The 23,505-nt window shown below is 42.9% G+C and overlaps 1 protein-coding gene across 1 annotated transcript in view; it reads left to right on the forward strand.

Moving 5' to 3' along the window:
- LOC120990939 (protein unc-13 homolog A-like) overlaps positions 1-23,505 on the forward strand; it is a 2,175,961-nt gene that overhangs the window by 556,336 nt on the left and 1,596,120 nt on the right. The window contains exons 8-9 of the mRNA XM_040419831.1: positions 2,121-2,331; positions 2,478-2,591. Coding sequence (XP_040275765.1) covers positions 2,121-2,331; positions 2,478-2,591 — 325 coding nt within the window. The remainder of the gene's footprint in view (positions 1-2,120; positions 2,332-2,477; positions 2,592-23,505) is intronic.

The following is a 23,505-nucleotide window of genomic DNA, read 5'->3' on the forward strand; positions in this document are numbered from 1 at the left end:
ATACCAAACACAGAAAAAAATCACACACTATCAATCCCAGATGCCGGTAATGCCCACCACCCCACCTCAACTAGACTCCCCTAAACTTCCACCTGGCTACTTGTAACTCCAGAGCCGGGATGTGGATCCTCTTGCTGTTGCAATAAGGCATTAACTGCTGCAGGAGCGCCAAAACCCTGATTACAGGGAGGGACCTGAGCTCAGGATTTAAGTCCCATTCAAAGTGCGTACTAACCGAGCGGAAAATGCTTCAGGCTGAGATCTCTGGTGCAGGCCTGAATGGCAGCTTGGTTTTCTTGATGAATAATCCAACGCTGGCCTCAGGGCAGACAAGCCTCTGGTCTCCTGAGCTCCTAATTATAAATGAAGGTTACAGATCCTCTTTAGCAGGCGGCAGAAGATTTTCAACAATCCTCCTTTGCTCACTGTCGATGAAGCCTTGGATCTCTGGCTGATAACAGCACACCTCAGGTAGACAACTTGGCAGACACGTCTGAATCCCTTGCTCTCTAACTACCGACTTTCTGCCTTCCTGCCACTTCTTCCCACCAGCCCCTCTAGCTTTTCCCAGGAAGTCAGGACATAGCAAACAAAATGCACAAAATAAATAAGAAGCTACTTTTAACAGTCCATTTCAATAAAAAAGCAAATCATGTGCAGCTACGGTATAAGATTTTCTTTTTATATTAATTGTCAACGTCTCGCTCTATTAGTTCTAAGGGGGCTGCCCGACTAAGGGACTCTAGTGGCCAGTCACACAAACTACATGTCATCTCACACATAGCTTATTCAATGTAGTCACAGATGTATTCAAATGGGGTATCATATGTCTCATCTTGGGGGCCCCAGATGGTGACCCGCTCACACGCCTTCTTGAGTAGGCAAGAAGAATGTGCACTGTGCCACCACATGGGTCGCACATAGCTAAGACCGGCCATGCTAGCAGTGAGAAAAAAATATTATCTGGTAATTGCCACATAGTTACTAAGCAAAATGATTAATCTGTCACCAGGGAATTATCTGTTATATCCTGCACAATGTCTTGTCGGGCCAGCTCGGCTGAATGTTATGGTACGTTAGTACTGAATTCACTTAGTGATCTACTGCTTCATTCTGCAGAATAAGTACTTTTAAGCAATATGCAAAAGAGCAGTTAATTGCACTGAGGTTGGGTCCAAGCCATTCTGTGCATACTTGCTCCTTCTGCTTTCTCTGCTAGCTCCTCTCTCCTTCTTGATTGTCAGGGCCAGGCAAGATGGCTCGGATAAAGTAACTAGGCCCTGTCAATCAAGGAGTGGGAGAGGCTGGCAGAGAAAGCAAGGGTGCGCATTGTGGCTGGAGTGCACTTAACTGTTTATTTACATTTGGATTAAAAGTACTTTTTTCCAAAATAGAGCAATGGATCGCTGAGTAAAATACATTCAGGGGAGCTGTTAAGGCATTGTGCCTGGTTTATCGGTAAATTTGCAAGTGACAGACCTTTAACGGCCTTACATGGTGCAGTTAGTAATCTCCAAAATCATTGCTCAATGTAAACTTGTCCATTGATCAAATGCTGCAGTTGATTACATATTTTGTGATGACATAAAAAACATTGTTTGTTGTCACTGGTAGCACATCTCATTTATATCAGGGTATGAGCTGCTGACAAAGAATGATTAGCATTTTTTTAAAAGGACCAATAATTAAAACATAAATTCAGTTTAACAATCGACTTGCTATGTATACCATTGGTGCGTGTTACCTTCAATTTATCTGCCTATGTAAAATGATCATTAGTAATTGGAGCTTGGAAGGTTGCTTTAAATCACATATAAAATTCTACAATCAAGAGGTCACTCACACTTTGCATATATACACATTTGAAAGACTCTTGCCATATAAAACTGAATTTACTAACCATCATATCTAATACATTATCAATAAAGTCCAACCTAACCAACATAATCACTCTTCATAAACAATTTGGCTCCTACAATAGCATCTTGAGCACTGTGACATTGATGTCGATCAGAAATGATGGTTGATAGCTGATGTACCATAATTTACTGTTCTGTGTTTTATCATGAAACATGCTTATTAAAATTTTTGTAACAATACTACTTTTTAATTGTTTACAGACAATGAGGATCCTGATAGTGCTGTGGATGATCGTGACAGTGATTATCGAAGTGAGACTAGTAATAGTATCCCTCCAGCATACTACTCCACATGCCAGCCAAACGCCTCTGTACATCAGTATCCAGTGCGGCATCAGTATAGTTCTCATGGATCATATACAGACTCAGTACACAGTTATGACATGGATTTCTCTGACCATCGTCTAATCAGGTACGGATGACAACCAGTTGCTGGCAATAACATAATGGTGCTCTAAATTCCCTATTAACATCATTATACAATAATAACTGATGGATGGCAGAATGGAGGGGTATGTGTGCCCCCTCTGACCTGTCTTCTCTCTCCCTGGATGGCAGGCATTACGATGCCACAAATGGGCGCAGTGATGTGGAGTCTGTCTCTGGTTCAAGCCGCCTCACCAGTCGGCAGCATTCTCTGGAGAGCCGGCAGTCACTAGATCTGTCCGATAGGTGGGTCAGTCCCAAAATATTACAGTGTGAGTGCTGCAGAGTCCTGTGCTTGTCCTATGCACATGCCAAGACAGGCCATAATCTATAATTTAGTCTCATAATACCTTAGTGTTGTATCAAACCACTACTTTTTTCATTCAGCTATTAAGTAAACACTGCAGCAATAATTAGAGTAGAGAAAAACCTATTCAAAGCCTGTTAACTTTTCAAATAAACCACAAACAAAAAACAGCAGAACACAGCTCAAAATGGGAATATATCATTGTAATAATACAACGATGCACACAGTGGTAGGCGCCAACACCAAAACATCAATGTAGATGAGGAACACAATGAAAAAGTGGACAAAAATACAGTGGCATCTTACTAAATGGGCTAATTTCAATGCCCCTTTATTGGAGCAGGTAAGACTTGTACGATAAGTTGGTTCTCTGATAGTTCTGTATTGTAAGGCAGAAATTGACCACACCCATTTTGCACTAAATTTTGTGTTAAATAAACTTAATCAAAAAACTTAATAGTGAACAATCTGACTTTATTCAAGATATTAAAAAGTGGATGCATAAAGTGTTATGGTAATCTAAAATGTTATATCTTTAACCATGAAAGATTCTATCACAAACTTTTTTATTGTAGGACATCTAAAATAAACAAGACAAAGGGTGCTCTTGCAAACTCTAATTGGCACTATGAGCCACATCAGGAGCTTGTGCCACATCCCCAGGACTTTAACGTGTAAAGGTGGCCTTGTAGTTACTTGTCAGCCAGTCAGAAAAGCTGGGTATTCAGTAGCAATAAGGATAGGTTCTCACAGAGTTTTTGGAGCAGGTTTTAAGGCAGATTTTCCTGCAGGTTTTTCAGCTACAGTCAAAAGTGGATGCAACAGGAAGTAGAAGTTCTTCTGATTCCTTTGAAGAAAGGGATACAAATGAGCTCTTAACAAGCTCTACTGATAATGCCAACAGATGTAAGGCAGCTATCCTATAAGTTGTTGAAATAGGCCTAGAGACATGACTTGTATATTAAAGAGGACCTTTCACTAGAATAAAAAATCTAAACTAACTTTACAGACATGGGATCCCCCTGCACTTACTGTTATACCTGGGCGCCGCTCCGTTCGCCCGGTATAGCCTCCGGTATGTTCATAGTGAGGCTCCACCCAGTTGAGCCTGCCGGCGTCTCATTCTCCCATGCTGTAGCGCTGGCTCAGCTCATAGCCTGAGAGGCTTTTTTTTCTCTCAGGCTATGAGCTGAGCGCTGCGATTGGCCAGCGCTACAGCCTGGGAGAAGGAGACGCCGGCAGGCTCAACTGGGTGGAGCCTAACTATGAAGATACCGGAGGCTATAACGGGAGAACGGAGCGGCGCCCAGGTATAACAGTAAGTGCAGGGGGATCCCTGGGCGCCGCTCTACATGTCTGTATAGTTAGTTTCGATTTTTTTATTCTAGTGAAAGGTCCTCTTTAAATAAGCCAGCACCTCATCTGCAGACAGCTGTTTCGGGGTGATTACCCCTCATAAGTGCAGAACAGAGTGTGCTGGCTTAACTGGGTGAGAGGCCTAGGTAAGGATTTGGGGGATACTATCTCTCCTTGTGGAGAGAGCGCCTTAATTTGCGTAAGGAGACTTATATGCCAATAATTAATTCACATATAGTGGGTAGCTTGTAATAAAACTTAACATTTAATGTTTATATATAAAATAATAGGCCCAAATTTTTTTTACAAAAATTGTTGCATTGATTACAACTAGAAACTGCATAAGTATGTTGAATAGCAGTATATCTAAAGGTGAGGAAGGGACCCAATAAAGGGACAGCAATATAGAAAGAGTGAGAGGAAAAACAGACGGAAGGACACAATGCTGGGTCTCAAGCCCTAGGTGTCCCTAGGTCTGTCTCTGTACCCACTCTAGCCTACAAGCCCTAGAGTCTCCCTTCCTATTTTTAGACTGCCCAGCTTCGTCTGGCAGGTGTGAACAGGTCCAATCACTCCTGATATTACTGGAAGTCCAAACACAGCTAGCGAAAGTGTATGAAATTTGGCTACACAGTGCTTTTGCCTGAAAAATCAAGATATGATGATGCAGCACTGGTGTCGCCCAATACACTGGGGACCTGGTTATGTCCCTTCTGATGGTATTCAGAGATGTCCCGACGCGTTTCCTTGGTTATTACCAATTCCTCAGGGGACTAAATTATGTGAAACATATATGACCTCAAGATAGCCGGTCAAAAAATCTGGTGTCACCAATCGACACACACATATTGCCGTCCAGGGTGAAGTGATGAAATGAACCCAACCCATAACCACTTTCCTTATGACCACAAGATATCCGATTCCAAATATGATATGTCAAGAAAGCACATTGCTATTATAATCCGAGCCGGTACTGTCTACTGTGCCCGGAAGCATCTTAATTCAATGCACAGAAAATCATTGGGCATACTCTCCAACATTGAAACAGATATTATGGTCAGTTAATGCCAATAAATAAGTCCTACTGTTCAAGGAGGTGTTCCCCAAGCGCTTGGCAGCGTTAAGTCAGAAGCACTGAGTCACCAATAGTTTAAACTTATCTGTTCCACCTTGGATGGTCATGGTATACAGAGGTGATGCGGATATCCTCACCGGCGTCTTGCGTGTGGCGCCGGTGAGGATGTCATCCCACTTCTGTTCCAAGGCCAGCCTCTCCCCCCTGTTCTGTACTACCTGCTTCAGGATACAGAGACAAGTGACCACTGCAGACAATTACTGGCCACAGTGCTGACTTGCTAAAACCAGTGACATGTCCCTGTGTTGGGACAATAATTGCTACATCAGGAATTGAAGAATAGTGGGTGCCTGTAGAGCCTTAGAAAAGGAGTGGTGGGGGATTAGTAAAATGAATATACCTTTTTTTTATTTTTATGTATTTACACCATTCTGAACAAATTTAAACCAATAAATACTTAATCTAACAATATACAGTCAATATATGGGTACAAATACAAAGTTATGATAGCTTTGAGCAATTATTTCATATCATATTAGGTTTAACCACTTAAGGACCACAGGTTTATACCCCCCTAAAGACCAGGCCCTTTTTTACAAATCGGCACTCCACAACTTTAGCGGTTTATTGCTCGGTCATGCAACTTACCACCCAAATGAATTTTACCTCCTTTTCTTCTCACTAATAGAGCTTTCATTTGGTGGTATTTCATTGCTGCTGACATTTTAACTTTTTTTTGTTATTAATCGAAATTTAACGATTTTTTGGCAAAAAAAATGACATTTTTCACTTTCAGTTGTAAAATTTTGCAAAAAAAAACGAGATCCATATATAAATTTTGCTCTAAATTTATTGTTCTACATGTCTTTGATAAAAAAAAAATGGTTTGGGTAAAAGTTATAGCGTTTACAAACTATGGTACAAAAATGTGAATTTCCGCTTTTTGAAGCAGCTCTGACTTTCTGAGCACCTGTCATGTTTCCTGAGGTTCTACAATGGCCAGACAGTACGAACACCCCACAAATGACCCCATTTCGGAAAGTAGACACCCTAAGGTATTCGCTGATGGGCATAGTGAGTTCATAGAACTTTTTATTTTTTGTCACAAGTTAGCGGAAAATGATGATTTTTTTCTTTTTTTTCTTACAAAGTCTCATATTCCACTAACTTGTGACAAAAAATAAAAGCTTCCATGAACTCACTATGCCCATCAGCGAATACCTTGGGATGTCTTCTTTCCAAAATGGGGTCACTTGTGGGGTAGTTATACTGCCCTGGCATTCTAGGGGCCCAAATGTGTGGTAAGGAGTTTGAAATCAAATTCTGTAAAAAATGGCTGGTGAAATCCGAAAGGTGCTCTTTGGAATGTGGGCCCCTTTGCCCACCTAGGCTGCAAAAAAGTGTCACACATGTGGTATCTCCGTATTCAGGAGAAGTTGGGGAATGTGTTTTGGGGTGTCATTTTACATATACCCATGCTGGGTGAGAAATATCTTGGCAAAAGACAACTTTGTATAAAAAAATGGTAAAAGTTGTCGTTTGCCAAGATATTTCTCTCACCCAGCATGGGAATATGTAAAATGACACCCCAAAACACATTCCCCAACTTCTCCTGAATACGGAGATACCACATGTGTGACACTTTTTTGCAGCCTAGGTGGGCAAAGGGGCCCATATTCCAAAGAGCACCTTTCGGATTTCACTGGTCATTTTTTACAGAATTTGATTTCAAACTACTTACCACACATTTGGGCCCCTAGAATGCCATGGCAGTATAACTACCCCACAAGTGACCCCATTTTGGAAAGAAGACACCCCAAGGTATTCGCTGATGGGCATAGTGAGTTCATGGAAGTTTTTATTTTTTGTCACAAGTTAGTGGAATATGAGACTTTGTAAGAAAAAAAAAAAAGAAAATCATCATTTTCCACTAACTTGTGACAAAAAATAAAAACTTCCATGAACTCACTATGCCCATCAGCGAATACCTTGGGATGTCTTCTTTCCAAAATGGGGTCACTTGTTGGGTAGTTATACTGCCCTGGCATTCTAGGGGCCCAAATGTGTGGTAAGGAGTTTGAAATCAAATTCTGTAAAAAATGGCCAGTGAAATCCGAAAGGTGCTCTTTGGAATATGGGCCCCTTTGCCCACCTAGGCTGCAAAAAAGTGTCACACATGTGGTATCTCCGTATTCAGGAGAAGTTGGGGAATGTGTTTTGGGGTGCCATTTTACATATACCCATGCTGGGTGAGAGAAATATCTTGGCAAAAGACAACTTTGTATAAAAAAATGGTAAAAGTTGTCTTTTGCCAAGATATTTCTCTCACCCAGCATGGGTATATGTAAAATGACACCCCAAAACACATTCCCCAACTTCTCCTGAATACGGAGATACCAGATGTGTGACACTTTTTTGCAGCCTAGGTGGGCAAAGGGGCCCATATTCCAAAGAGCACCTTTCGGATTTCACTGGTCATTTTTTACAGAATTTGATTTCAAACTCGTTACCACACATTTGGGCCCCTAGAATGCCAGGGCAGTATAACTACCCCACAAGTGACCCCATTTTGGAAAGAAGACACCCCAAGGTATTCGCTGATGGGCATAGTGAGTTCATGGAAGTTTTTATTTTTTGTCGCAAGTTAGTGGAATATGAGACTTTGTAAGAAAAAAAAAATAAATCATCATTTTCCACTAACTTGTGACAAAAAATAAAAAATTCTAGGAACTCGCCATGCCCCTCACGGAATACCTTGGGGTGTCTTCTTTCCAAAATGGGGTCACTTATGGGGTAGTTATACTGCCCTGGCATTTTCCAGGGGCCCTAATGTGTGGTAAGTAGGTAAATGACCTGTGAAATCCTAATGGGTGCTGTTTGGAATATGGGCCCCTTTGCCCACCTAGGCTGCAAAAAAGTGTCACACATGTGGTATCGCCGTATTCAGGAGAAGTTGGGGAATGTGTTTTGGGGTGTCATTTTACATATACCCATGCTGGGTGAGAGAAATATCTTGGCAAAAGACAACTTTTCCCATTTTTTTATACAAAGTTGGCATTTGACCAAGATATTTCTCTCACCCAGCATGGGTATATGTAAAATGACACCCCAAAACACATTCCCCAACTTCTCCTGAGTACGGCGATACCAGATGTGTGACACTTTTTTTGCAGCCTAGATGCTCAAAGGTGCCCAAATTCCTTTTAGGAGGGCATTTTTAGACCTTTGGATACCAGACTTCTTCTCACGCTTTGGGGCCCCTAGAATGCCAGGGCAGTATAAATACCCCATATGTGACCCCATTTTGGAAAGAAGACACCCCAAGGTATTCAATGAGGGGCATGGCGAGTTCATAGAAATGTTTTTTTTTGGCACAAGTTAGCGGAAATTGATATTTTTTATTTTTTTCTCACAAAGTCTCCCTTTCCGCTAACTTGTGTCAAAAAATAAAATCTTTCATGGACTCAATATGCCCCTCACGGAATACCTGGGGGTGTCTTCTTTCCGAAATGGGGTCACATGTGGGGTATTTATACTGCCCTGGCATTCTAGGGGCCCTAAAGCGTGAGAAGAAGTCTGGAATATAAATGTCTAAAAAAATTTACGCATTTGGATTCCGTGAGGGGTATGGTGAGTTCATGTGAGATTTAATTTTTTGACACAAGTTAGTGGAATATGAGACTTTGTAAGAAAAAAAAAAAAAATTCCGCTAACTTGGGCCAAAAAAATGTCTGAATGGAGCCTTACAGAGGGGTGATCAATGACAGGGGGGTGATCAATGACAGGGGGGTGATCAATGACAGGGGGGTGATCAGGGAGTCTATATGGGGTGATCACCCCCCTGTCATTGATCACCCCCCTATAAGGCTCCATTCAGATGTCCGTATGTGTTTTGCGGATCCGATCCATGTATCCGTGGATCCGTAAAAATCATACGGACATCTGAATGCAGCATGACAGGGGGGGTGATCAATGACAGGGGGGGTGATCAATGAGTCTATATGGGGTGATCACCCCCCCTGGAAGGCTCCAGGGAGACGCCTGTATGTGTTTTGCGGATCCCATCCATCTATCAGTGGATCCGTAAAAATCATGCGGACGTCTGAATGGAGCTTTACAGGGGGGTGATCAATGACAGGGGGGTAATCAATGACAGGGGGGTGATCAGGGAGTCTATATGGGGTGATCACCACAGTCATTGATCACGCCCCTGTAAGGCTCCATTCAGACGTCCGTATGCGTTTTGCGGATCCGATCCATCTATCAGTGGATCCGTAAAAATCATGCGGACGTCTGAATGGAGCTTTACAGGGGTGTGATCAATGACAGGGGGGTAATCAATGACAGAGGGGTGATCAGGGAGTCTATATGGGGTGATCAGGGGCTAATAAGGGGTTAATAAGTGACGGGGGGGGTGTAGTGTAGTGTAGTGGAGCTTGGTGCTACTTTACTGAGCTACCTGTGTCTTCTGGTGGTCGATCCAAACAAAGGGGACCACCAGAGGACCAGGTAGCAGGTATATTAGACGCTGTTATCAAAACAGCGTCTAATATACCTGTTAGGGGTTAAAAAAATCACATCTCCAGCCTGCCAGCGAACGATCGCCGCTGGCAGGCTGGAGATCAACTCTCTTACCTTCCGTTCCTGTGAGCGCGCGCGCCTGTGTGCGCGCGTTCACAGGAAATCTCGGCTCACGCGAGATGACGCCAATCGGCGTTAGTGTGACCTGGGAGCGCCACAGAGATGACGCCTTTCGGCGTTAGTGTGACGGTAAGTGGTTAAACAGGAGGTCTACTAAAAATCAGATCAGTCATTATGTAGTCAGTTTTGTGAATTAATCTTATGTGTTTGGTGAATGTGTAATAAAAGTTAGTTTTTCAGGACTCCAAGTGACCCTAGCATTCCCCATACCTTTACCAGATTCATAATAGATTGAAATATCTTCAAGCTAGCAATGGCTGAGTTGCCAGTGTAGTGATTCACTTCAGGAGGGAGAAGAAAATATTCTTACTTCCCCAAACAGTTGCACTTCATAGTCTGTGGCAGCTTACAGTACACTTACTCCTTATGCATCATGCACATGGCAATATTACAGCTTCATTTAACATGCTGTTCAGAGCTGCAATAGGTTTCCCATAGACTTCCATGGGACTCCACTGTAAATCCATATGCCTCTAATTTCATACGGAGTCAAACAGAGACTTCTTCTGAAACATTGTGGACCATATAACAGCTTTGTTCTCTCATGGAAGTGTTGTTATATACAGTTCTTTCTAGAGAACCATATCATGGCAGGCTTGCAACTCATATAACCTCCTACACACATCATGAAGCCATATAATGAAAAATGATTAGTTTATGTAACTGACTTCCTACACACAGTTAATTCTAAAAACCTCAGCAGCAGGCAGAATTGTATTATTATTATTATTATTTATTAAAGCGCCATTCATTCAATGGCGCTGTACATATGAAAAGAGGTATACATGCATAATACAGACAATTGCACTAAGCATAAACAAGACGAGTTACAAACTGGTACAGAAGGAGAGGGGGCCCTGCCCGTGAGGACTTACAATCTACATGGTATGGGAGAAGGACACAGTAGGTGAGGGTGAAGCTGGTCATGGCGGTATAGAGGCAGCAGGGTCACTGGTTGTAGGCTTGTCTGAAGAGGTGGGTTTTTAGGTTTCTTTTGAAGAATTCCACTGTAGGTGAGAGTCTGATATGTTGGGGTAGCAAGTTCCAGAGTGTGGGGGATGCACGGAGAAATCTTGGAGGCGATTGTGGGAAGAGGTGATAAGAGGAGAGGCGAGAAGGAGGTCTTGTGAGGATTGGAGATTGCATGTGGGGATGTATCGGGAAAGTAGCTCAGAGATGTAGGGAGTGGACAGGTTGTGGATGGCCTTGTATGTATTTTTTGGTATTTTGACCTGAATTTGCTGGGCAATGAGGAGCCAGTTAAGGGATTGGCAGAGGATTAACAGGGTGAGTCGTGGATTAGTCGGACGGCAGAGTTGAGGATAGATTGGAGGGGTGCGAGAGTGCTAGATGGAAGGCTACAGAGGAGAATGTTGCAGTAGTGTAGGTGGGAGATGTTGCGTGTATGTAAAAGCATTTTCGTAGATTCAAAGTTGAGGAAAGCGCAGATGCGGGAGATGATTTTGAGTTGGAGGTGGAAGGTGGTGGAAAGGGCTTTTATGTGCGGTCGGAAGGAGAGGGCAGAATCTAAGGTCACTCCAAGACAGCGGACTTGATTGACTGGGGAGGGTGTGAATCCATTGATATTGATAGATAGGTCTATTGGGGGGAGGGGGGAGCAAGATGGGGGAAAGAGATGATGAATTCTGTTTTATCCATGTTAAGTTTTAGAAAGCGAGAGGAGAATAAGGATGATATAGAAGATAGACATTGTGGGATTCTGGATAATAAGGTGGTGATGTCTGGACCAGAGAGGTAGATTTGTGTGTCGTCAGCATTAGAATGATACTGAAAGCCATGGGACTCTATGAGATGTCCCAGGCCAAAAGTGTAAATAGAGAAGAGCAGGGGTCCCAGGACAGAGCCTTGCGGGACATCAACAGAGAGAGAATGAGACGAGGAGGTGGTGTGAAAATGGGAGATGCTAAACGTCCGGTCTGTGAGGTATGATGTGATCCAGGAGAGGGCCAGGTCAGTGATGCCAAGAGATGAGAGAGTTTGCAACATAAGGGAGTGGTCAACAGTGTCAAAGGCAGAGGACAGGTCAAGGAGACGGAGGACAGAGTAATGTTTTTTGGGTTTTGGCTGTTAGTAGGTCATTGGTGACTTTGGTAAGAGCAGTCTCAGTCGAGTGGTGGGGTCAGAAGCCATATTGTAGCTGGTCAAAGAGGGAGCAGGAGGAGAGGTGAGAGGACAGTTCAGAATGGACATGTTGTTCAAGTAGCTTTGAGGCATACGGAAGAAATGATATGGGGCTATAACTGGACAAAGAAGATGCGTCAAGTGAAGGCTTTTCAAGGATGGGTGTAATGGTAGCATGTTTAAAAGCAGAGAGGAAGACACCAGAGGTTAGTGATAGGTTGAAGAGATGAGTTAGGGCTGGGATAAACACTGTGGTGAAGTTAGTAATGAGGTGGGATGGGATTGGGTCAAGTGCACAGGTTGTGAGATGTGATCTGGAGAGTAGAGTGGAGAGCTTTTCTTCTATAATGGTGGAGAAGTGGGTTTTGGGAGAAGAGGACTGAGCAGTTGTGTAGAGGTTTTGTGGGAACTGTGTATTGAAGCTTTCTCTGATGTTGACTATCTTTTGTTTAAAGTATGCGGCAAAGTCGTCAGCTGAGAGGAGAGGGTGGGGGCGCTGGGGGACGGAGAAGGGAGTTAAGTGTTAAAAAGTTGTTTAGGGCTGTGGGCCAGGGAAGATATGAGAGATGAGGCACCTTCTAAATTTTTATAGTTCACTCTGTGAAAACACAGGAAATCAGTATTTCTACATACACTGGGCCCCACTAAGAAATGTTTCACTGTCAAATTAGTAGTTTCTTAGAAAATAAAATATTATACCATAGCTCAAAATGGAACAGTAAAGCAAGGGTCATTTTACATCTCCCCTTAATACAATAAAGAATGGTTATAATTCAGTTATACAAATTTAGCAATTTCCTAAAAAAATTACATCGCAACAATTTCACTGACCACAATGGAAAAAAAATAAAAAAGACCTGTACAGGTCATCCTTTCCTCACTACATAAACTATATATTTCTGCATCTGTTAACCCATTCCAATAGTCTGCATTCACAAATCAGTTGTGATCGTGATAATGCCTATTCTATTTATACCAATTCAGAATATCAGTAACCATAATATTTTTAAAGAATACTTGGCCTGTCATGGGGTGTGCATCTGTAAATCTGTCTGCATGCGCGCTTCAGGGTGTGGCTTCCTGTTTAATGGGTTAATGTATGATCCACATGGTTTTTATTGTGCTGCAAATTCATTATTATGGTAAATTCTAGATTTATGGCATATGGGCAAACATTTTAAATGTTTTGGTAACAAACATTTAGTACGTTAGGAAAAAGTAGGGAACAGATGCAGGGCATACAGCTGCAGATCAGACTACACTGGATTTGTTTATAGTCTATAACCATGGAGACACATAGATCTGCATAACAGCTATCTACTCAGAAAGGTAAGATATTTTTAACCAAGGTTGTTCATTATGTTTGATTTACTGGATCAATATATTTTTTTTTTAAAACAGAAATGAAAGTTTAAATGGGTTTTCCAGGCTGCTGATATTGATGATTTATGCTTAAGATAGGGCATTACTATTCCAATTAATGGGGGCCAGATAACCCGCACCCCCACCAATCTGCTGTTACCTGCAACTTCCAGTGCTGAAAGTAGCTCTTGAACCAAAACCACAGCTCCGTTTAAAGTATAGTGGTCTTGCTGACTACTGCAGCTCAATTCCCACTGAGATGAGTAGGGTTGTTTGGCCTTCACTGATCAAATATTGATCACCTAACCTGTAGCCCTTCCCTCACTCCAGGCTGTAACTCCCCTGCCCTAACCCCGCCTCTATGCAGTCTAATTGACACCCGGCTCAGTCGCCGGGACCGCGCTTGTACATGCGGCGCATGCGCCGTCGGACTCAAGCGCGATCCTGTAACTGAATCGCGCATGCGCCGTCCCCGATGCCTGCCTGTCTTCTCTTCCTCACGCGCGATTCAGTTACAGGATCGCGCTCGAGTCCGACAGCGCATGCGCCACCTGTACAAGCGCGGTCCCGGCGACTGAGCCGGGTGTCAATTAGACTGCATAGAGGCGGGGTTAGGGCAGGGGAGTTACAGCCTGGAGTGAGGGAAGGGCTACCCCCTTGACTTCTACCGTGACTTGTGGAGCTGGAGAAGAGTACTTTATAAAGCGATTTTTCCATGCATATACATGACAGAAAAGCGGGACAAGACCGTGTGCTAACACAATAAGGATGATCTATAAGGTACTTTTGATAGTTTATTAAGTGAAATCCAGGTGAAAGGTTCGCTTTAAATTAGTTTGACATGACCGATCTCTCATGAAGTCATGCTGATATGGTGTTCTTTGCTTATTTTCAATGAGGTTCTTAAGATAGCATCTCTTAGAAAACCTTCAAACAGTTTACCCACGACAGATGTTAAACTTACCAGCCTAAAGTTTCCGGACTCTGTTTCAGGACCCTTTTTGAATATTGGCACCACATTTGCTATGCGCCAATCCTGTGGAACACTCCCTATCAGTATAGAGTCCTTAAGTATCAGAAATAAGAGTGTCATGAGGGTGTCAAGAGCCACGTCTGACTCCTTTATACCCGAGGTCAGGAAGAGGCAGCGGGTGGCTGCGCGCTCTATTTCTAAAGATCGCGCTGTTACTTAATGATAGCTTTCTGTGTTTGCCTTGTAATCCTTTTTGTCTCTCTGAGGGATCCGTAGCTTCTTCTCCTCAGCTGTTTCTTGTCCGGCACTCCCAACCTCTTTATATTCCCCTCTCCCACTTCTCTGGTTGCCAGATATAGAGCTTCCTGCCTGGACTTCTATACTGACCCACTGGAGCTGTGTAGCTGTTATTCCTGGTTGTCTTTTGTTGTCCGCTGTTGTCGCCTACCGGGGATTATATGTTTCGTCAGTATTGTCTGTCCTCTCCCTGGTGTTTCCCTTTAGTGTTAGTGGTGCGGGCTAGTGTTCCCACTGCCCTATTCACTACTTAGGGCTCATCTTAAGGAAAGCCAGGGTTTAGGCACGTGATCGGCGTACGGGTGAAAAACCTGTCTAGGGACGTCAGGGCAGTCAGGTGCCAGCCTCAAGGTGAGTTAGGGGTCACCATCTTTCCCTCTCCCTTGGACAGGGCCTTCCCTTTTCCCTCCCTTTGCGCCACGTATGTGATCGGCACGCCGGTCGTGATAAAGGGTCTGGCTATGACATTATTTAATTCTCTTAGGATACGGGGGTGTATGCCATCCAGTCCTGGCGATTTGTTTATTTTAATCTTTTTAAGATGCTGCTGTACTTCTTCCTGGGTCAGACAGGGCACTTTTAATGGGGAATTAACTTTTACATTCTTAATTTCATCTGACAGTTTATTTTCTTCAGTGAATAAAGTGGAGAAAAAATATTTAATAGCTTTGCTTTCTCCTTATCGCTCTCTGCAACTCCCCCCTCATTACTCTGTAGACGACCGACACCTTCAGATTTATACTGTTTACCATTTATATAATTGAAGAACATTTTAGGGTTAGTTTTGCTCTCTTTGGCAATTGATCTCTCGGTCTCTAGTTTGGCTGCTTTTATTAGTTTTTTACATATTCTATTTCTTTCCTTATAGTTTTACAGTGCTTCCTTGCTACCCTCCTGTTTTAGTGCTTTTTTATTGTCATTTATTGCTTTCTTTACAGTTCTATTTATCCACCTAGTTTTTTTTTTTGTTCCTTAAACTTTTATTCCCATAAGGTATGTACCTCTCAAAATTAGATATCCCATTTTGTGGCTGTATATTTATTTTTGAGGACTTTGTCCCAGTTAGTTAGGCCTATGTTGGTTATATATCTTATTTTATAACTATATCTTAGTTGGCTAAATTTAGCTTTTTTGAAGTTTTGGTATTTTTGTTGCTCCCTGAAGAAACACTCTTTTGAATGATAATTGGAATGTTATTACTTTATGGTCACTATTTCCCAGGTGTCTCCCAACCTGCACATCTGTTGTTCTGTCAGGTCTATTAGTTAATACTAAGTCCAGTATGGCTGTCTCTCTAGTCGGGTCCTGAACCAGTTGGGAAAGGAAATTGTCTTTGACTATTGCCAAGAACCTGTTTCCTTTATGAGATATACAAGTTTCAGTTTCCAAGTCTATATCTGGGTAGTTGAAGTCCCCCATAATGACGACCTCATTATGATCTGCCACCTCATCTATCTCGTTTAGTAGTAGATTTTCTATGGACTCTGGTATACTAGGTGGTTTATAATAAACTTCTATCAGTAATTTAATATTGTTTTTGCCTCCATGTATTTCTACTAATAGTGACTCCACATGTTCATGTCCTTCACTTATATCTTCTCGGACTGTGGGCTTTAGATAGGACTTTACATAAAGGCAGACCCCTCCCCATCTCCAGTTTTGGCGATCCTTTCTAAACAGACTGTAATCCTGTACACTATGTCATAGTCCTCCTCACACATCACTAATTCCAGTTCACCAGTTTTATTAGTCAGGCTTTTGGCATTAGTATACATACATTTAAAATGTTTATGTATATTTTTTACCCTACACTTTTCCTTCTGAGCTGTTCTAGTCCCTCCTTCCATAACTTCCCCAGTCCCACTACCTTGCCCCTGGTCTCTATCTGCACTATGTTCCCATCCTATAACCTAATTACCCTCCCCCAGTCTCTAGTTTAAACACTCCTCCAACGTTCTAGCCATCTTCTCCCCCAACACAGCTGCCCCTTACCGATTGAGGTGAAGCCCATCCCTATGAAAGAGCCTGTAGCCAACAGTGAAGTTGGCCCAGTTCTCCAGGAACCCAAACCCTTCCTTCCTACACCAGTTCTTGAGCCTCTTTTTAACCTCCCTAATCTCCCGCAGTCTTTCTTGCGTGGCTCGAGGTACAGGTAGTATTTTGGAAAATACTACCGTTGAGGTCCTTGCCCTAAGCCTTTGACCTAAATCCCTAAAATAATTTTTAAGAACTCTCCACTAGGGATGAGCGAACCCGAACTGTATAGTAAAAGTTCGGGTTCGGTGTTCGGCGCTTTCTTGGCATTTTTTGAAAGGCTGCAAAGCAGCCAATCAACAAGCGTCATACTACTTGCCCCAAGAGGCCATCACAGCCATGCCTACTATTGGCATGGCTGTGATTGGCCAGTGCAGCATGTGACCCAGCCTCTATATAAGCTTGGGTCACGTAGCGCTACACGTCACTCTGCTGATACAAGTGTAGGGAGAGGTTGCAGCTGCGACGTTAGGGCGAGATTAGGCAGTGATTAACTCCTCCAAAAGACTTCATTCAGTGATCGATCTACAGCTGTGGATCATTGAACTGCTGCTATTCAATTGCTCACTGTTTTTAGGCTGCCCAGAGCGTTTTTCAGTCACTTTTTTCTGGGGTGATCGGCGGCCATTTTGTGGCTTGTGGTGCGCCAGCACAAGCTGCCACCAAGTACATTTAACCATCAATAGTGTGGTTATTTTTTGCTATATCCTACATCAGGGTCAAGCTGTCATCAAGTGCATTTAACCATCAATAGTGTGGTTATTTTTTGGCCATATACTACATCAGGGGCAAGCTGAGCCTGTCACCCAAGTGCATTTAACCATCAATAGTGTGGTTATTTTTTGGCTATATCCTACATCAGGGTCAAGCTGAGCCTGTCACCAAGTTATTCTCAATAACTTCACACACACGCTACAGTGTAGATTCAAGTCTAATTCTGTGATTAAACGTATACCTGTCACCCAGCGCCTAAAAAATAGGCCTCACATTTATATTCATCTAAATCTGTCATTACTGCTTTAGCTGGTCAAGTTATTTAGTGTCCGTCAAAGCACAGTTTTTGTTCTGGGTTGAAATACAATTCCCAATTTTGCAATTCTCTAAATTAGTGGTTTCTGCTGTATCAGGCCTACTTTAAATCTATCCCTAAAAGGGTATATTAGATTCAAGGTGCTGATAGGGTAATTCTCAATAACTTCACACACACGCTGCTGTGCAGATCCAAGTCTAATTTTGTCCGTAAACGTATACCTGTCACCCAGCGCCTAAATAATAGGCCTCAAATTTATATTCAGCTAAATCTGTCATTACTGGTGTGCCTGTATTAGTGTAATACGGTACCTAAATAGATAGCCAGATAGTGTTAGGTGTCTGTAAAAAAAAAGGCCTGAATTTGAATTCAATACATTGGCCCGAATAATATTTTTCTTATTGTGGTGAACGGTAACAATGAGGAAAACATCTAGTAAGGGACGCGGACATGGTCGTGGTGGTGTTACTGGACCCTCTGGTGCTGGGAGAGGATGTGGCCGTTCTGCCACAGCCACACATCCTAGTGTACCAACTACCTCAGGTCCCAGTAGCCGCCAGAATTTACAGCCATATTTGGTGGGGCCCAATGCCGTTGGTAAGGCCTGAGCAGGATGGTAAGGTCTGAGCAGGTACAGGCATTAGTCAATTGGGTGGCCGACAGTGCATCCAGCACGTTTACATTATCTCCCACCCAGTCTGCTGCAGAAAGCGCACAGATGGCGCATGAAAACCAAGCCCATCAGTCTGTCACATCACCCCCATGCATTAGAGGGAAACTGTCTGAGCCTCAAGTTATGCAGCAGTCTCTTATGCTGTTTGAAGACTCTGCTGGCAGGGTTTCCCAAGGGCATCCACCTAGCCCTTCCCCAGGGGTGGAAGAGATAGAATGCACTAACGCACAACCACTTATGTTTCCTGATGATGAGGACATGGAAATACCACCTCAGCACGTCTCTGATGATGACGAAACACAGGTGCCAACTGCTGCGTCTTTCTGCAGTGTGCAGACTGAACAGGAGGTCAGGGATCAAGACTGGGTGGAAGACGATGCAGGGGACGATGAGGTCCTAGACCCCACATGGAATGAAGGTCGTGCCACTGACTTTCACAGTTCGGAGGAAGAGGCAGTGGTGAGACCGAGCCAACAGCGTAGCAAAAGACAAAGAGGGAGCAGTGGGCAAAAGCAGAACACCCGCCGCCAAGAGACTCCGCCTGCTACTGACCGCCGCCATCTGGGACCGAGCACCCCAAAGGCAGCTTCAAGGAGTTCCCTGGCATGGCACTTCTTCAAACAATGTGCTGACGACAAGACCCGAGTGGTTTGCACGCTGTGCCATCAGAGCCTGAAGCGAGGCATTAACGTTCTGAACCTTAGCACAACCTGCATGACCAGGCACCTGCATGCAAAGCATGAACTGCAGTGGAGTAAACACCTTAAAAACAAGGAAGTCACTCAGGCTCCCCCTGCTACCTCTTCTGCTGCTGCCGCCTCGGCCTCTTCTGCTGCTGCCGCGCCTCGGCCTCTTCCTCCGCCTCTGGAGGAACGTTGGCACCTGCCGCCCAGCAAACATGGGATGTACCACCAACACCACCACCTGCGTCACCAAGCATCTCAACCATGTCACACGGCAGCGTTCAGCTCTCCATCTCACAAACATTTGAGAGAAAGTGTAAATTCCCACCTAGCCACCCTCGATCCCTGGCCCTGAATGCCAGCATTTCTAAACTACTGGCCTATGAAATGCTGTCATTTAGGCTGGTGGACACAGACAGCTTCAAACAGCTCATGTCGCTTGCTGTCCCACAGTATGTTGTTCCCAGCCGGCACTACTTCTCCAAGAGAGCTGTGCCTTCCCTGCACAACCAAGTATCCGATAAAATCAAGTGTGCACTGCGCAACGCCATCTGTGGTAAGGTCCACCTAACCACAGATACGTGGACCAGTAAGCACGGCCAGGGACGCTACAGCTCCTCTGAGGGCAGGGTTAGCATGGCAGAGATGTGGAAAAGTTTTGTCACCACGCCACAGCTAACTGCACCACCACCTGATACGGAACCTTAACCATATATTATTGTACTCCAGGGCACTTCCTCATTCAATCCTATTTTTATTTTATTTTTACCATTATATTGTGGGGCAACCCAAAGTTGAATGAACCTCTCCTCTGTCTGGGTGCCGGGGCCTAAAAATATCTGACAGTGGCCTGTTCCAGTGGTGGGTGACATGAAGCCTGATTCTCTGCTATGACACATGAAGACTGATTCTCTGCTGACATAAAGCCTGAATCTCTGTTATGGGACCTCTCTCCTCTGTCTGGGTGCCGGGGACTAAAAATATCTGACAGTGGCCTGTTCCAGTGGTGGGTGACATGAAGCCAGATTCTCTACTATGGGACCTCTCTCCTCTGCCTGGGTGCCTGGGCCTAAATTTCTGACAATGGACTGTTCCAGTTTTGGGTGACGTGAAGCCTGATTCTCTGCTATGACATGAAGACTGATTCTCTGCTGACATGAAGCCAGATTCTCTGCTATGGGACCTCTCTCCAATTGATATTGGTTAATTTTTATTTATTTTATTTTTATTTTAATTCATTTCTCTATCCACATTTGTTTGCAGGGGATTTAACTACATTTTGCTGCCTTTTGCAGCCCTCTAGCCCTTTCCTGGGCTGTTTTACAGCCTTTTTAGTGCCGAAAAGTTCGGGTCCCCATTGACTTCAAACCCGAACCCGAACATTTCCGGGAAGTTCGGCCGAACTTCTCGAACCCGAACATCCAGGTGTTCGCTCAACTCTACTCTCCACCTACCTCTAACTTTGTCATTGGTTCCAATATGAACCATGACCGCTGGATCTTCTCCAACCCCTCCCAGTAATCTGTCAACCCGATCCGCGATGTGTCGAACTCGAATGCCAGGAAGACAACCATTCGACGATCCTAGTCTTTGTCACTACAAGAAAAATATATGCGCACTTCTCTCAAAAAAATTTCTGGTCAAAGAGTATAATGGCCTATTTCAGTCCAACAAGAAAAATATATTCTCAGGTCACTTTTGCAGTTATTTCTGGTGGAAGCATATAGGAGCGTATTTCAGTACTACAAGAAAAATATATTCTCAGGTCACTTCTGCAGTTATTTCTGGTGAAAGCATATAGGAAAAAATGAGATACACAAGGGAGAAGGCGAGTTGAAAGGGGTTCAACTGACCAAGGGAAAGGGAGAAACATGCGAAAGCGCCAATCCAAGCTAAGGGTAGGTGTATAATGTACTGTCCCGGTGGTGCAGTGATAAAAAATAAAGAGAAGATTAGGACAGACCAACAATGTAGCGTAAAAAAAAATAATAAATAAAAAAAAAGTTACTTAAAGGATGCAAAATAGATTATAATAAATAAATAGATGGATCAGTGGCAGTATAACCGTAAGTGAAAAACACTAGCAATGGCGTGAATCACTCAATAATTAATAATAAATAATTAATAATCAATTATCAATTAATCATCAATTGATCAAAAATAAATCTGTTAAATACATCAGAAACCTGATGGGAAAGCATAGTTGGTAAAGAATAAAAATTAAATTGGAATAAAACAATATAAATATATTTATACTAGATAGATTACAATATGGATCAATACGTATGCATATAAAAGATACTAGCAATGAATTGAATTACTTCCTAGGTCAATTGAATGAGTTAATCAAACAGATTCCTCAGTTTCGTACATAAAAATGTAGAGTATTCGGTATTAGAATAATTAGATATACATCTGACTATATGGAATGTATATGGAATAATTATGGAATAATTAGATATACTTCTACTGTATCAGTGTTTTGCCAAACAACATATTTCACACTCCATATTCTAGATCTAGAGTGTAAAAAAAAAAAAAAAAAAAAATATATATATATATATATATACACACACATATACTGTTGGGGGGAGGAGAGAAGCTAATAGGGGTGATTGTCTTAGATAGAAGAATGTAAGTTAAAATGGTCATGGGTCAAGGGGGTTCAATCTCGTGTCCCATAATGGGACGGTAATTCTATTTATATAATTGCTGCTGGTCAAACTAGGAATTGAATACTGCCTGGTTTGTTATCCGTGTATTATAGAGGAATATTAAAAATAGGGTGTGAGGTGGATAGGTTAGTAATTTACATATTCCAGGGATCCATTGAGTCCGAACGGGGTTAGGGTGTTCAATTTATAGATCCAGAACATTTCCTTGCGGCACAATGTCTGGTATGAGTAGGGGACCCATTCCAAAGGGATGACATGAAGCGAGGAGGGGTCACCGTCATGACAATTGGAAAAGTGACGGGATACGCTATGAGTGGCTATTCTACGGGAGATGTTAGATCGGTGGTCATTCATACGTTCTCATAGTGATTGAGTAGTACGGCCTATGTAGTTATTGTTACAGGGACAGTAGAGAAGGTAGATGACAAATGTTGTGCCACAGTTCATTTCATGTTGCAAGGAGATGGTTTCGTCGAGGTTAGTGAGGGAAACTTCCCTGAGGTCATGTGCGATCATGGCACAGCATTTGCAACGTGTCCCTCCACATTTGAATGCCCCTCTTGTAGAATGGTCAGTACAACTGGGGGTCTTTCCGAATAAGTCCCCCCTTTGGTTGTCTTAGATTTGGGACAGGACGGAGCTAAAATTTGTTTTAGTGTCTTATCTCTCCGGAATGTGAGAATCGGGTTCTGGGGTATAGTGCCGCCAATGATTGGGTCTTTGAGTAATATTGGCCAGTGTTTTATGAGTATTTTTCTAATGGCGGTATGCTGGGTGTTGTAGCGGGTGATAAGATTGAGTAGTAATTGTTTAGTACTGTTACTTGGATCAGAGTTTTTTGATTTTTTTGGGGGGTTTAATCCCCCATAGTTGATGTCCCGTTCTGTTGTTAGAATTCTTTTTTTGGAGTCTGTGTCTAGTTTTTTTGGGTAGCCTTTTTCATAAAATCTCTTCCCTAAGAACTCTAGTTGTTGGGTTAATGTTTCCTTGTCTGAGCAGTTTCTTTGTAGTCTGCGCATTTGACTGTAGGGGATGTTATTCTTCCAGCGAGAGTGGTGACAGCTCTTATAGTCCAAGTAACTATTTGTATCTACTTGCTTAAAGTGTGTTTTAGTCGAGGTACAATTGTTTACTATGTTTAGATGGATATCTAGGAAGATTGCTTCTCTGGGGTTGTGTTCCATTGTGAAGGACAGGTTCCAGTTATTGTTATTGAGTTCTTTTAAAAAACATATAAGGTCATCTGTCTCGCCTTCCCAGATGAGGAGGATGTCATCAATGTAGCATTTATAGAAGTGGATTTTTGGGTGTGAGAGAAGGCCCATACTACTTTCGAAATGGCCCATAAACAGTTTGGCATACAAAGGAGCAAACTTGGTCCCCATCGCAGTGCCTTTTATCTGGAGAAAGGTCTTATCTTGAAAGGTGAAATAATTATGTTCCAAGATGAATTTTATGGATTTGAGAATGAAAAGACATTGAGTTTTGGGCATGCAGGGATCAGAACTCAGCCATTTATTGATCTCTTCAAGGCCGAGGGAGTGTGTGATGTTACTGTAGAGGGCGGCCACATCGAGTGTGACCCAGTAGTAATTGTCTCTCCATTGGAAAGTCTCGAGTGTTTGTAGTAAGTGAGTGGTGTCTTTTAGGTATGACGGTAGTTGAACTACATAATGTTGTAATATGCCATCTATGTACTCAGACAGATTTGTGGTGAGTGAACCTATGCCTGAAATAATGGGTCTTCCGGGTGGATTGGACAATGATTTGTGGATTCTAGGGAGAAAATAAAACTTTGCAGTGACAGGGTGTGAAATTTTAAGATAAGTTCTGATTTTTTTTTATCCAGGAT

The sequence above is a fragment of the Bufo bufo genome, chromosome 2, assembly GCF_905171765.1.
Source record: "Bufo bufo chromosome 2, aBufBuf1.1, whole genome shotgun sequence".
NCBI lineage: Eukaryota > Metazoa > Chordata > Amphibia > Anura > Bufonidae > Bufo > Bufo bufo.